The sequence below is a fragment of the Manacus vitellinus genome, unplaced genomic scaffold, assembly GCF_001715985.3.
Source record: "Manacus vitellinus isolate BGI_N305 unplaced genomic scaffold, ASM171598v3 scaffold_39_pilon, whole genome shotgun sequence".
In the NCBI taxonomy this organism is placed as follows: domain Eukaryota; kingdom Metazoa; phylum Chordata; class Aves; order Passeriformes; family Pipridae; genus Manacus; species Manacus vitellinus.
Window position 1 is genome coordinate 4,631,908 of NW_021940534.1, and position 14,197 is coordinate 4,646,104.

The following is a 14,197-nucleotide window of genomic DNA, read 5'->3' on the forward strand; positions in this document are numbered from 1 at the left end:
TTGTCTACCAGATCAGTCATTTCATTGTAGAAGTTCACATTGATCAAGCATGACTTCCCCTTGTGAATCCATGTTGACTACTACTACAACTTTTTTGTCCTTTACGTACCTAATTCTCCATGATTAGCTGCTCCATCACCTTCCCAAAGATCAAGGTGAGGTTGGCTGACTTATAATTCCCCGACTCCTCCTTCTTGAACATAGGAGTGACATTTGCTTTCCTCCTTGTCTGGGAGGACTTCTCCCAGTTGCCACAACCAACTAAAGAAATATTAAAGAAAATAAGGATGGCACTGAATTTTTAGTAATGCTGGGTCAAATTCATCCTTTCAGATATACCCTTATGCTGAATAGTGAGGGAGCATTGTTCTCTGGAAGATTTTAACACATGCCCTAGTTGTTAAAACATGACATGTTTAGTGACAAGTGCACAGAGCCGAGAGTAAGGCAAGGTACAGTGATGGGCAGGTGGGAGAATCAAATCTGAAGCAGTCAAGTGTGCAACAATCAGAGAAGATGTTGAGACAAGTGAGTTGTCATGCCTGCTATTCCCTCACTGATGCCCTGCATTTCCCCGTCACTGTCTTTATATCTGCTCCAAAATCCTTCAAACTGAGGCCAAGCGCTGCACAGTATCTCAAATCAAGGTAGAGTGGAGGGGGGATGCTGGCACTACCAAAATACAGGATGAAAAAGGACAGAATAAAGACTCTGAAGAGAAGAATTAGTCAAGACAAGGGCAAATAAAAGTACCTCCCAAAAATGTGTCATAAGTGATGGGTTTCAGAGACAAATATCATATCTTTTCACTGCTGTTGAGTCTTTTTTAATCTATCATGTTACATTAGAAACCATGAAGGAGCCCTTCGCTGGCATTAAACAGTGCAATGCAAAATGTTGGCAGCTCTTGACTGCAGCAGAGTATTAGATTTTCTTTGCTAGTCTAGTCTGAGGGGGAAGATGAAATGGTGGAGTATCACAGAGCTCTGTGATGCTTGCAATTGCCCAGGTCTCTCTATCTCATCATTTATGCCTGCCCAAACAAAGGAATGGTGAATGGTCCTGGCCTAACCTGAGGGTGAAGGATACCAGGCATTTACATGCAGCTGCTAACCAGGAAAAAGGAAAGAGTTTCAGGGAATGTTCTACCTCTGGAACATCACCCACTCCTTTTCCTGAAAGGAGTAGAGGGAGGTTTTGGGATCAACTGGAGAATCCCATGATGGGGAGATTCAAGAAGGCACCAAACTCCCATCAGAGAAGTTGCTCCCCACTTCAAGAGTGATGTGCAGCTGCAGTGCGTCTGCAAACCTGACTCCAAACAAACCAGTTCCAGTTTGAAGGGGCTGCTTGCCCTCCTTCTTTTATAACTGAATCCTGGATTTTATAGCTTCCCCGGGGCAGGGAAACTGCACAGAAGAAGCTGCCCCCTTGCAGAGCAGCAGAGGATGCTCTAGGAAAGCCTGGGATCACGGATCAGGTGCTCCAACTTCCCAGCGCAGCCCAATAGGCCAAAGGAGCTTGTTGTCCATGCTGCTTGCCTGCCTAGCTGGAGGTGGGCAAGCTGTTGGGCCATGAAGAGACCTTCATGGCAGATGAGTAGGGACCTTTCCCTGTAACTTCTATGAGGGCCTCCCCAGGATAGCATTTACTGACAGTTTACATACAGCAGCCTTCCAGTACCTTAAGAGAGCCAACAAGAGAGATGGAGAGGGACTTTTGACAAGGGCAAGTAGTGACAGGATGGGGGGAATGGCTTTAAACTGACAGAGCGTGGGTTTAGATTAGATATTAGGAAGAAATTCTTTACTGAGGAGGTGGTGAGACACTGGAACAGGTTGCCCAGTGAGGTGGTGGATATCCCATCCCTGGAAGTGTTCAGTGCCAGGTTGAATGGGGTTTTGAGCAGCCTGGTCTAGTGAAAGGTGTTGCTGCCCATGGCACGGGGGTTGAAACCAGATGATCTTTTAAGGTCCCCTCCAACCCAAATCATTCTATGACAATACAAATCTACTATCTCCCTGCCCACTCCTCCCTGCAGGGCCTGGGTGCAACCAAGCTGCTGTATGCCTTCCCACCAGGTAACTGATGTCCTCGAGCTTGTAGAGGAGAAGAGACCCCAGTCCAGGAACTATTCCTGTTCTCCACTGGAGAAGCAGGTTGGCACCTCTGTAGCCCCAGATGTCTGAGATCAGAGTCTCCTGCTTGCAAGGCTACCTTTTAAATCAAAGCCAGTTGATTGCAGGGAGGCAGGAAGACCATTTCTATCTTGATTACTGCAATAAAGGAAATTATGAAGACCTTTCCAGCATGCTGAAAAACTCCAATATTCTTTAGTATAAAGCTGATTATAGATGACATTAGAGATGCTTGCTCATTTAGCAAATACAATACATTGAATGCTTGTTTTATTAATTATTCATTAACCAGTAGTGTTGCTGCCTCCTGAATTCAGCGATGTCAGTGAAGAAGCAAGTTACTGAATTTATCTTGGTGCTAATGTGCTTTCCCTGTAGTTTGCTGGTTTGAAAGTTATTTATTATCAGAAAGGTAAGCAATGAATATTACAGGCTGTACACTTAGAAACACATTGATGTGGCCTACCACAGAGGAGAACATGTTCTCTTCACTAAAGTTATTAACATAAATGCTAATTTTACAGTCAGGTCTGAGGCTAAGGACTTTGGTTAATTCCCACATATGGTCTGTGCAGTGCTTATGAATCTCAGTGCACTGAAACAGGAGCATAATTCCCATCCAGACTTGCCTCTAAAAGACTGGTTGTAATTTTTCTGTATGTATGCAAAAAAGTCCTTATTCATCTGTAAGTGATCTTTGTGTTAATGCTCTGTCTTACAGAAAATACGCAAAATCCCAACCTTACGTAATGGTACCGGGTGTAATGGTAAGTATATTTGCTTTCTGGGTAAATTTGTCCAAAAGACATTTAGTCCCATATAAAACAAATCTATAAAACATTAAATCTTATTTCCTATTTTTCAAAAAGTCATCTCTGTTTACTCACATACAATAGCCTGCATGTGAAACTCTTGGGTTTCAGGACATAGACAGATGACCATGCACATAAGGTAGACTTACTTCTCTAGCAGTCCTGTTTCTACTCCCAGTAGTAGCCACAGTGCACATATATGAGCACCCATATATTTAAAAGTCGATTGGAGTCAGGATAAAAAATTGTGTTTATGTGTTTGACTGCTTTACAAGGATTGCCTGTATTAAATCTCCTGCACATGTGTTGCCAAAAAGGCCACAATACACTGAAGGGGCGGGAGGGAGGGGGAAATGCAAACTGTAACTTCTGAGAGAGGTTAAATATTTTGCTTAAAGAGCAATTTCTCCATTTTACAATCATCAGCCTATAAAATGAAATTCATTCCTGCCAGTTTGCTTCTTTTATTTGCTTGTACTGATATGTGATTTTTTTCCTTTACAGAAATTACAAAGTCATCCAAGCTAAGCAACTGTTCTGTTTTTGATTAACTCCCCACAATCAGCAGACAGAAAATATGAAGATTTATAGTTAGATTTCTTTCAAGGCGGAAATTTATGAGCTAGTTCTTTATGGAGCTGCCCTAAAATTGTCAGTATTAACCAGCAAGATAAAAAACCAAAACCAACAAACCACCTTCACTTTTAAAGCCAGAATATAATATTTTGAAGTAGCTACTTCCTTGCTTGTGTTTGTTTCACCTGTTTTTATTAATGCCATTCTTTTACTCAAAAGGGAGTACTGCACGGACTCCATGTGGCCTCTTGCTTACTGGAGACATAAGACTATTTCTATTACCAAAATACATTATTTTGCTACTGCCACAAGCTTGCATTATATCATCGTGAATTATTTTGCCCAGCAGAGAAGTGTGGCTTCCTCTTAGATAAAAGCTGACAGTAGTTTGACAACTAAAAGCAACACTGCAATCAATTTAGGGCAGAAAATGAAGGATACCACACCTCACTGAAACTACAAAGGAAATTAAGGTAGACTTAATATATTTATCTCAGCTGTGTTGACAGCCTGAATTAGAACTCAAATGCAGACTGTGTCAGGGGGCTGAAGAGTATAGGAAGCTTGAAGGCGAAATTGTGACCCCATAATATATTCTGCCTTGACTTCTGCACAGAAAGGATGGGAGAAACAGATGCTGCAATGACAGTGTGGCGTGACTTGAACTGATTCCATGAGAGCAGGCACGGGGAGCAGTGACAGACTCCAGGAATAAGAAATTCCTTTCTGGGCTGGTGACATCTCTTATTGAAATGAACTTCTGACATGGAGAAAACACTTTCCGTTTCATCAGTGGTCACATGGGTGCCTCTGGGGAGACCTTGCCCTCAAATGTTGCTTCCTGCTGCCTGTTGCCTGCCATTAAAATCATCCCCCTCCTCAGCACAACATTCCCCCTCCTTTACAGTAATATAAATGAAATGTCTCTTTACATTTGAAGCTCCACCTTCTAACATGGAGAGACACATCTGCCCAAGCCTCTGTGAGGCTTTGCTTTCATAAATAACAAAACATCTCCTGGTCCTGGTTGAGCAAAGCTGATGGGGGCAGGGTTTCATCCCATTCCAAGGTGGAGCTGCAAAAGTTAAGGAGACTGACCATCCCCCATATGAGAAAGCATGTAGAGGTGATGTGTTTTGCAGGCACCGTCACCTCCCCTTTCCCTCGATTGCTCCATTGACCTTTTGCCACAACAAATTACTCAGAGGAAGCAAACTCGTGCTGCTAGTTATGAAATGCAAAACAACTATCAAGTATCAAAACAATAGTAGTAGCATCATTCATGATGTTAGACATGCCTTTTTCTGTGATGAATGATGATGTTAGCCATGGAAATAAATATAAATTCCTAATATAAAGAGACAAGCGCAAACTGTGTTCAGAAATTAGGATACTTGCCCTACTGAAACACAGAGTTAGATGTCTAAAGAGAGCTCGGTATGTGGGTGTTTTTATTCTAAAGCGCACAAACTTTGCTGTTATGACAGTTGGTCAAGTACTGGAATTTTCCAAAGTTCATAGACACATATGTACATTTTGAGATCCCCCAAACTACCTTAAATATGTATATGTGTGCATGTGTCTCTTTCAGTAGCTTGCCTGAGGTTTGGAAAGCTCCTGGAAGATGCCAACTTCTCAGAATACTTTAACTACAAAGCCACTTTTCTTTTCCGCACAATAGAGCTCACCAGGACACAGATCACAGGAAAGAGCCCATCTCCCATCTGTACCCATGTGCAGAACCCAGACTAGTTCTGCACAGAGTGTTTATTCCCAGTGGTTGAGCCCAGATGTGTAGTGATAGCTCAGTTTCAGCTTGTCACCCATAAATAATCACCTGCTTTTTCTGCCTTCCTCCAGATGCTAAGGGCAATTTAGATAGCTCCCTCGGGGTTTCCACAAATGAAGAGCTTCCTCATAAAGCTAAACTAAAAGGGAAAAAATGTGCTTTTCCCTAGGTACCATCACAGTTAAAACCTAGGCTCAGCCCTTTGCAGCTTTTCTCGGTCACCCCCATTCATGTATCTAGTGCTGTCGCATTGTCCCCTCTAATCCAGGATTTAGATGAGCTTGTTTACCACAATCCCATTTTCCGTGTGATTTATTCCCAGCACTCGACATGTGAGGAGGCAAGTGGCACACACGTACATGTGCGTGCTGCCGTCAGGGATGAGCTCTTGCTTTAGGCACTTGCTTTTCTCTCATTAGTGGAAGCTAACAATAAGTGTGAGAATTGCAGACGTCAGACGTAATTAGGAAGAAATTATTTCACGTTACCCAACAAAATGAGGTCTATGAATAAAGCCTAATCCTGCTGTCTGCCCATTCTTTTTATCCCGAAATGACTCAGAGATGGGGAGGGCACAAAATGCTCTCCACAGCACCAGATAGGGAACAGCCACGAGGAGATTCAGCCACACTCAACGGGGGCCATCATGCTGCCATCCTCTGGCTGAATAAACCCTCCCCTTAAGAGAACTGAAACACTGTTTAAATAATTAACCATTTCAAAAAGCTGAGTCTCTTCACAGCCTAAATTTTAGTAAATAAAAATGATCACTTTGGACTATTCAGAACTTCGGACTTCAGAACTGCTGTGCATCCCAACAACTGAGACTGTGCAAGCCTCTGAGACTGACCCTTCCTCAACACTGGTAATATCTGTCACCTTCTCGGTGATGCTCAAGGTGCAATCCTTTTCCCAAACTGTCCTATTTTTCTGCTCTTCTTTCTTATTCTTTCTAGTACCTGATCTGAACAAGTCCAAAAACCTTTTAGGCAGCCTCATGACATTAAAAAAAAAAAAAAAAGTAATTTTTTATGCTTGTGGCAATTCACCAAGTTCATTTCATCACAGGATTTCTGTTTCTAAGTAGCTTTTTTCAGTACAGCTGAGTATTGATCAGGGAATGCATAGAGTAGATTACCTTTCTGAACAAGGTAGTAGGTGAGCATCATCTGTCAAACCTGCCACTCCATAAAGTTTTATGACTTCTCATGCTACATTTCTCAGTCACAGACATCTTGGTACTATTTCCAAAGCATCAATGGGACTATAAACACATCCAGCAGGTGTGCATGTCCATATCTCAAGTGTGCTTATTTACAGCCATATGCACACACACAGTGTCTCTGTGATCTATTGCCTCATGATACTTGCAATACATTATTTATATTGCTTCAGATCAATATTTTCCACTTGCTAGTGCAAGGAGAGTACCCTGTATTGTAGTGAATAAATCTAGGGCTATACAAAAACCAATGCAGATCTCTACTGTATATTTGACAGAGGAGCTTGCCACTGATTCACTGCTTTAAGGCAAAGTAGAACATTTAAAGAAGAATATATATAGTGACACACTCACAGGATTCAGTTGATAACAGAAAAAGCACCCCTCAAAGTCACAAGGGTGGCAATAGGTAGTTTGTTACTTTCTTCCTTATTTGTTTCTCATTTTATTATTTAGTTAACGTGCAGAGGGCTGCTCCTGGATCTCATGTCTCTTTGCTTTCACACTGGGCGTGGCCTTGGGTTAAACACGATCCCTGCAACTAACAGCTTTTGGCAGCAGCACAGCACAAACTCTTACTGGCTTGCAAAATCTTACTGGGCTGCCTGTGGCACCTGCCAGTGAAGGGTAGCAGTCTTTGACAAGCACTGCTTGCCTGTGGACAGCCTTTATGTGCCTCCTGACTCCTGACCTACAGGCAGCGTGCCCTCTGCCCCAAGGTGGGTAGGAGTGTGCTGATGGGACAGACATGATGCTGACCAGTAATAATACTGTACATATCAAGAAGTTTCCTTAACACTGTTTATTAGCAATATGATCATAACCACTGGATTATCAGATTTTTTTACATTATTATCCTATTCCAGCAGGTAGGAAAAGACAGGATGGAAACAATTCATGGAAAACAAAGACACTGTCATGTGTTCTTGAAAAGCAGGGGACCAAAATCTCAGCTTTAATACTCCTATATCTAATTCCTAATGAGCACCTTCACAAGAGTTGGGGGGTTAAAAGACTCAAAAAAGACTTGAGTGCTTTAGAAAGCCTCTCTTGTAGGATACATGGCATATCAGCCATAGTCTAAAGACATGTTGTCTCAGGGTATGGGAGAGACTTTGTGAAAGACACACAAAGAAACCAGGTCTTTCAAATTTAAGGGAGTGCAAAGTCCTCAGCAAAGTCTGGTGTTTTTCTAAAGAGCTCCTGTGCTTACTAAATAATATGTTGATTGAAAGTCTGTGTGGTCTCTTATGACCACCACTGTGATTCCTGGGTGAAACAGAAATGCCAGGACCGGCACTGAAGCACCTGTCTCAGTACCAGGGACAGTCCTGCAGTCTCTGGGAGACATGTGGCTCTGCTGTCCATCAGCCATCAATGCAGGCCCTCCTTCTCATTGGGGGTTCCTGGCAGGCAATGCCTTTATCATCGCCCTGGGAGAACCTCCAAGTGTCACAGCCCAGATATGCCCCATTCCTCTCACACTGATAGCCACTGAAAGCTAAATGCAGGTCCTGCTGGCCCCTGCATAACCAGGGGACCCGTGCTTCCCAGCAAGTCCCTCACAGCCAGAGAGACTGGCAGAAGGGGTATAACTGTCTTTTCCCTCTGCCTTCCAGACCCCTGTTAACTTCCATACCCCTGTTTTTCTCCTTTCTGTCTTACAGTCACATATACACACTTCTTGAGCAGCTGTGAAGCTGTGCAGGCACCAGAGGGATAAAATGGAGGAGGAGTTTGGGAGAAACTGAACAGGCAAAAAAACCCCAACCCAACCAACCAAAAAGCCAAACCACCCCTGAAAAAATTCCCAAACCCGATACTCACTTAAAGATTTATTTAGCACAGAAGGTTTGCATTTCAAAGTAGAAGTTAATGGAGCTGGAAAGGTTTTTAGCAGACAAGAACATGGCCTCCAGCATCCATTTCATATCCCCAAGTCACATGTGGTTATGAGCTGGAAGTTCTGCATCTTAATTCACTGTTTTTGCTCCTTGCTTCATAGTGCATATCACATTTTGGAGTAATCTGTTACGGTTTGTTTAGAGGAGGAGGCCTTCTAATTAGTTGCTGTAACTAGTTGCCATAATTACTGTTAGAGACTGCTCATGGTGCAGTGGCCTATTCATGTGGCTGGAATTCATATTATGTTGGATCTCCTGCCTTTGCTAGGACATATTTTCCCACCTTGGTCAAGAAGCTCCATTTCTGCTTGGGTCTACATGTGCTGAGCCATGATATAGGATACAAACCAGCAAAGGTTTGTGAACATATGAAGTGTTTCTACGATAGACACAAAGATTTTATCTCATGGTTAAGCTAACATTTAGGTGTGTAATGGGCCAGATCCTGCTATAGGATACAGTCCCTGCAGCCTCACCTTACAGTTGGTCTGGTGTAAGTCAAGGCACCATGCTCCCAGCATGGGAAACAGGCAACACAGTGAAATCTGCTCTGGAGTCTCTCTTCCAGTTGGTGGATACAATAATAGAGTCATAACAATTTCCTGGGACAAACAGGAGGTTCAGAGGTTCCAAGCTACATTTAAACAGGATCTGAACAGACCGTTCTCTGCCAAACTGATTCCCGGTGAGACTCTAATAAGGCTGGAGGAACTACACTTGGGGTGATTTTGGTCCCACACAGTATGTCAATGGCCAATCTCAATATGCTTGGCTATAAGCATTTTTAAAAATTACATCCTCTTTATAGTACTAAATTCTGATCTGCCAAATGTGGCAGCCAATGAGCTCTTCCAAACTAAATACTGTGAGGATTATGCATAAATACTGAAGTATCCTAATCAGCCTCTTGGTGAAAATTAATTGATCCATTACAGACAATAACTATATGCTGAAGTTTTTATTCTGCATTTTTTACTTCTGTAAGTAGCATATGTGATTTGATTGGCTGGCTATTTTAAACTCTAGGGAGCTATTGGTGGAACAGTACAAATCCCTCTGAAATCCAAAATTGCCAGCTGCAATTATAGTCTGCATCTAGCATCTTCTCTAAGGACTATAAATGCTTCATTACTTTAATTTTGCTTGGCATTTGCATCACTGTGTGAGCATCACTGTGTGACAATTACCAAGCAACAGCAAAGGACGGATTCAGTAATGAAGTCTGGACAGTAAAGAAATACTGTTCAAAATGAAAAATTCAATTTTAATGTAATATTCAACAGTCTGTGCACATGGATACATTACATTTAGATAAAAAGCAGTGGTTAAGACAGGCACCTCCCTTTTTGCTGCTGAAATGCCCATGGCCTTTTGCATATTAGAGATGAACAGAATTGTTCTGTCCTCATACTTCATTGTTTTCAACTGCTCAAAAGGATGAGATGCTAAGTTGTAAATACTAGTAATTAAAAGGTCAATTAAATGGCAACTGTACCATTCCAGTTAAGGCTTGTGAAATTCTACTAGTTTCAGTGATTTTACACTTAGACAAAGTGGGAATGAAACAGTTTCATTCAGCTCAGCTGTTTTTTAACTCATATATACTCAATTTTAATTATTTGAACTATTTGTGATTGCCCCTAAGTCCTAGGGGCAATATTAGAAGGCAAGATCAAGCATTATAGCTCAGACTGAATTAGCAGAGCTGCAATTGGGGAAACAAACAACATTATGAGAATGTGGGTCTTAGTCAGGAAGGGGTTTGGGTATTGCCAAAATTAGCTTCCCTCGTTAAAAAGGCATATGCTGAAGAAACATTCTTAACTGGGGAAAAAGCAGGTTTTGGAGAGGTGAGAAATAAAATACTTATAATGAAAAAGACCTGGGGCACAGTAAGTTGTGCAGAATCAATACTTGTAAATGACACTACTTTCCTTCATCAGCCAGAGCTGGAAAATTTTGGAGAGACCTAAGTAATTTAGGCAAATGGGCAACACAGTGGAAATGCTGTCCAATGTCATTGCAAGGTCAAGCAGTGTGATACGCTAAGAGATAAAAATGTCAACTCTTCGCATGCTTCAAAAGGGTTCAAAATGAATCATATAAACACTGAGACTTTGTTGTCCTGCGCTGTTCTTTGGGATCCAGAGTTTCACATGCAGCTACAATCTAACAAGGTAGTAGGCTGAATAAAGACTGAACCAAAAAAATCACACTACCAGCAAGAGTGTAGTACCATCTACCATATTTTGGGCATGATTGCTGAGACCCCTCAACAAGAATACTGAAAAATTAGACAGGTCTTGGAGTAGGCTAAGCATGATCCAGCACAAAGACTTTCAAAGACAGATTGGAAAGATGCGGTAATTTTTTTCCAAATAGGTGATAAATGAAAAAGAGTAAAGCCATGGAAAAAAGTAAATAAAATGCTGAAAGTGGTATTTACCAGGAGCTCCTATTCATCCTGTCTCCACAGCATGGTAGCAGTGTTCCCTACTTATCCACCCTAAAAATTAAAAAACCAAAACCTACAAGAAAATTCCCAAAAGCTGGCTAGTCATGTCCTTGTGGTTTTCTTAGAGTCACACTCAAGGGTCACTAACAGCATTCCCCAGCTCTACATACCACCAAGCTTACAACTTAACAGTGTTAAAATTGATTACAGAAACCATGGCTAGAGCGTAGGAGGTTCTTAGACATTTCTATCTGACCTCAATTTACTAATTTTTTTCAGAAATCTTCCACATTTAAGGGCCACCCCTCTATATGCCATGCAATATGGAAAACCATTACAGCTGGTGAATAACACTGCTATGAAGAATAAGAAAGTGTCTAGACAGGGTAAATCTGTCCAACCTGACCCAACAAGGCAAGTACTAAAGGACTTAAGTATTTTGGACCAGGAAAAGTCTCAGCTACTCATGGAGATGCAGTCAGAAGAGAAAGTTATACCTCTGCCCATTGGCCAAACTAATAGCTTATAAAATGGCACCTGCAGCAACAGTCCAAAATGTTATCAAAGCTGAATATTTCCCAGTGATACACCAAAAAGGACCAAATCCACACAGCTCATATTGATACTCAACATAATCAAAGTTCTCATAGCATATGCCACGAAAATGAACTAGGGAAGTTTTATTGGAGCAGAAATAATGTCTAGAGTCTTTTTTTTTCCTCCCCATGGCTTTTCCTCTTGAATATTGTGACAGATCACAAATGTTTAAAGACTAAGGATAAAAACTGCATCCCACCACATATTTCCAAAAGGAAGAGTTAAGAAAAATGTTTGCCTCTTACCTTGTTAACTTTGTCCCAATCTGCTGCCTAAGTTCGAGCCTCTCTTCATCAGTTTGCATGGGAAGGATGTTCTTTTCCTCCAGCTCTCGCTTAGAAGGCCTGTTGCTTAGTTTGATAGCTAAAGAGTCCTTCCTGCAGATTTTCCTTGCCAGGGAGCCTGTGGGAGAGATGAGAGGCTCTGCCAAAAGAGGTGTCATCATTTCATTACAGCATGCATCTGGCAAAGAAGTACTAGCCAAGAGAGGATACAAGGCTCTCATTTACATTGGGATGGACTATGGGAAAAGAGATGTCATTAACTTCATCTGCTCAATTAACCTCAGTTCATATCATAATAAGGAAGAGCTGAAATTGGTAGGTATACAGGAAAAAGAAATTAATATATTGCTCCATAGAGGGAAGTGGAGAAGAAGCATTGCTCCTGTAGCTTTCTCTAGCACAGTTTCTGAACATTCATAATGTAATGAATAATTTGACCTCAGGTTCTGGGCAGGCATCAGAGTTACAGCATGTTAGAAGAGAGAGGTATCTGAGTGCCTTCTGCAATATAGTATCAAAACATCTAAGCTAGCACTAGAAGAAACCAAAAGTCAATCAGAAGCAGCACAGAACTTCATGTACATTAACTGACACTGCTTCCCAGACAGTGACAAAGACACTGTGAAAACAAGCGGCATTTCCTGGCTCAAGCTTGCTTTCCGAGGCTTGTGTCCAAAGCAGTTTGAGCAAGGAAGACAGACAGAGAGAGACAAACCCATGAGAGGTTTTGGCCTTTGGCAGGAGAGTGTGAGATAGTGCAGTTCTACTCTGTTTTTAGGTTTAGGAGCAAACACTGCTTAATTTCACTTACAGGGTAAGGGAGGGTCCTGAGAAGATGAAATATGCCTGTATTAGAATCTTTGTGTGTTTTAAAAAGGGGGTTGTTTGATTGTACTGCTTCCAGTTTTCAGAAAAAAAGAAATCCAAGGGCCTGAAACTTCAGGTCAATGTGTAGGATGACAAATAGTTATTGTATGCAAAGTACAATATGGGAGAGTCCTGTGATGCCACACTGAGTCAGGAGGTGGGGTTTCTTAGAGAGGTCAGGAAGGGACCACAGGTCTCTTCCCAGACTGTAATTGTGATATGGCTATCAATTAACCTCTTCTGTCTGAGCCCAATCCTCTGATTGTGACCCCTTTCAAAGTATGTGCACACTTGGGAAAGTGAATGCAAAATTTCTAAGTAAACTAATATAAGCCAATACCAGTCATTTGAATTTAGTCTGAGAGCTACTCAGACAGGGATTCATGTGGATTAGGGAAATCACTATATATTCATACTACTTGTTATTTTGGATTACATCTCCACATAGTCAAGCCCTGAGAGATGCAAAAGCCACAGTCAAGAAAGAGAGTACACAGGCCTTTTGTTTCCCTTGTGCATTGTAAGTTCAGACTGAAAATTAAATAAGTGAGAAAGGAAAGATGGAATGAATCTTACTTGTAAATAATGAGTTGTCCTCCTCTTCATCTTCCTCTTCTTCCTCCTCCTGTCTTGGATAGAGGCAAGAAGAATCTTCATAATCAGTTTCATGAGGCACATTTTCTTTATTGTCATCGCATTCGATCACAACAGTTGGCACTTGTCTCATGTCTGGAAGGCCCCCAGGTCCTGTCTTTGTAACACTGTCACCTGTGTGTAAACCAGAGCTGTTGGGAAAGAAAAACAAATAAATAAACTAAAGGAAACAGCTCAATGAAAGACAGTTACTTCTCTCACTGTATTTAGGAAAGTAGTGGTCTTTCATCCCTTTTTGAGAAGAAACGAGAACAGAAAGATCTTCAAGACCAGCAAGACATCTAATGGGTTTAAACTGAGTACACCTTAGATTTAGGGTATGACACTTACTAGGGAGAGGTAGGACAGCATGCAGGTAGAAATACTTGCAGCCAGGATGAAGTATTAAAGATCTGTAACAAATACTTCATGACCAGCTACTCAGAGTGGTAAGCTTGCCTTCAACTCAGTGTCTGTGTGACCTCTTCACTGGTGTGCAGGCAGTAAGGAGACAGTGTCTCACCTGAATGCAAAAGGTGGAATAAGACTGGGAAGAAGGAAACATACACACTGTAGGGGATAATTGTAGAAAGGCAGAGGGAAAACATGATGGAAAACAGAGGAAAAACTCCTCAGGCAAGATGATGTTGGTTTGAGGGGAAAGCAAGGGCACAATTCTCTGAAGTGCAGGGGGCTGAGCATGTGGAACTGGGCTTGGAGAAAAGAGAGTCTGGGAGCAGGTGAGAGTAACCAGGGAAATAGCTAAAACCTGAGAGGTTTGTTTGCTAATGGCACACATATATTGGGGGCTCTGCCATGATGATATCCCTTTTCCTGCCCGGGCTTCTTATCCAGCCAGGTGCTGAAGAGCAATGAGAATTGGAGCTAACATATTTTTTTTTGTCACAGTGTGATAGATT

General features: G+C 41.8%; 1 protein-coding gene across 1 annotated transcript in view; it reads right to left on the minus strand.

Annotated features, from left to right (window-relative positions):
* PHACTR1 (phosphatase and actin regulator 1) overlaps nucleotides 1–14,197 on the minus strand; it is an 80,223-nt gene that overhangs the window by 39,459 nt on the left and 26,567 nt on the right. Inside the window, exons 5-6 of the mRNA XM_008922294.3 lie at nucleotides 13,221–13,429; nucleotides 11,739–11,895 (exon numbers count right to left, since the gene is read on the minus strand). Coding sequence (XP_008920542.1) covers nucleotides 11,739–11,895; nucleotides 13,221–13,429 — 366 coding nt within the window. The remainder of the gene's footprint in view (nucleotides 1–11,738; nucleotides 11,896–13,220; nucleotides 13,430–14,197) is intronic.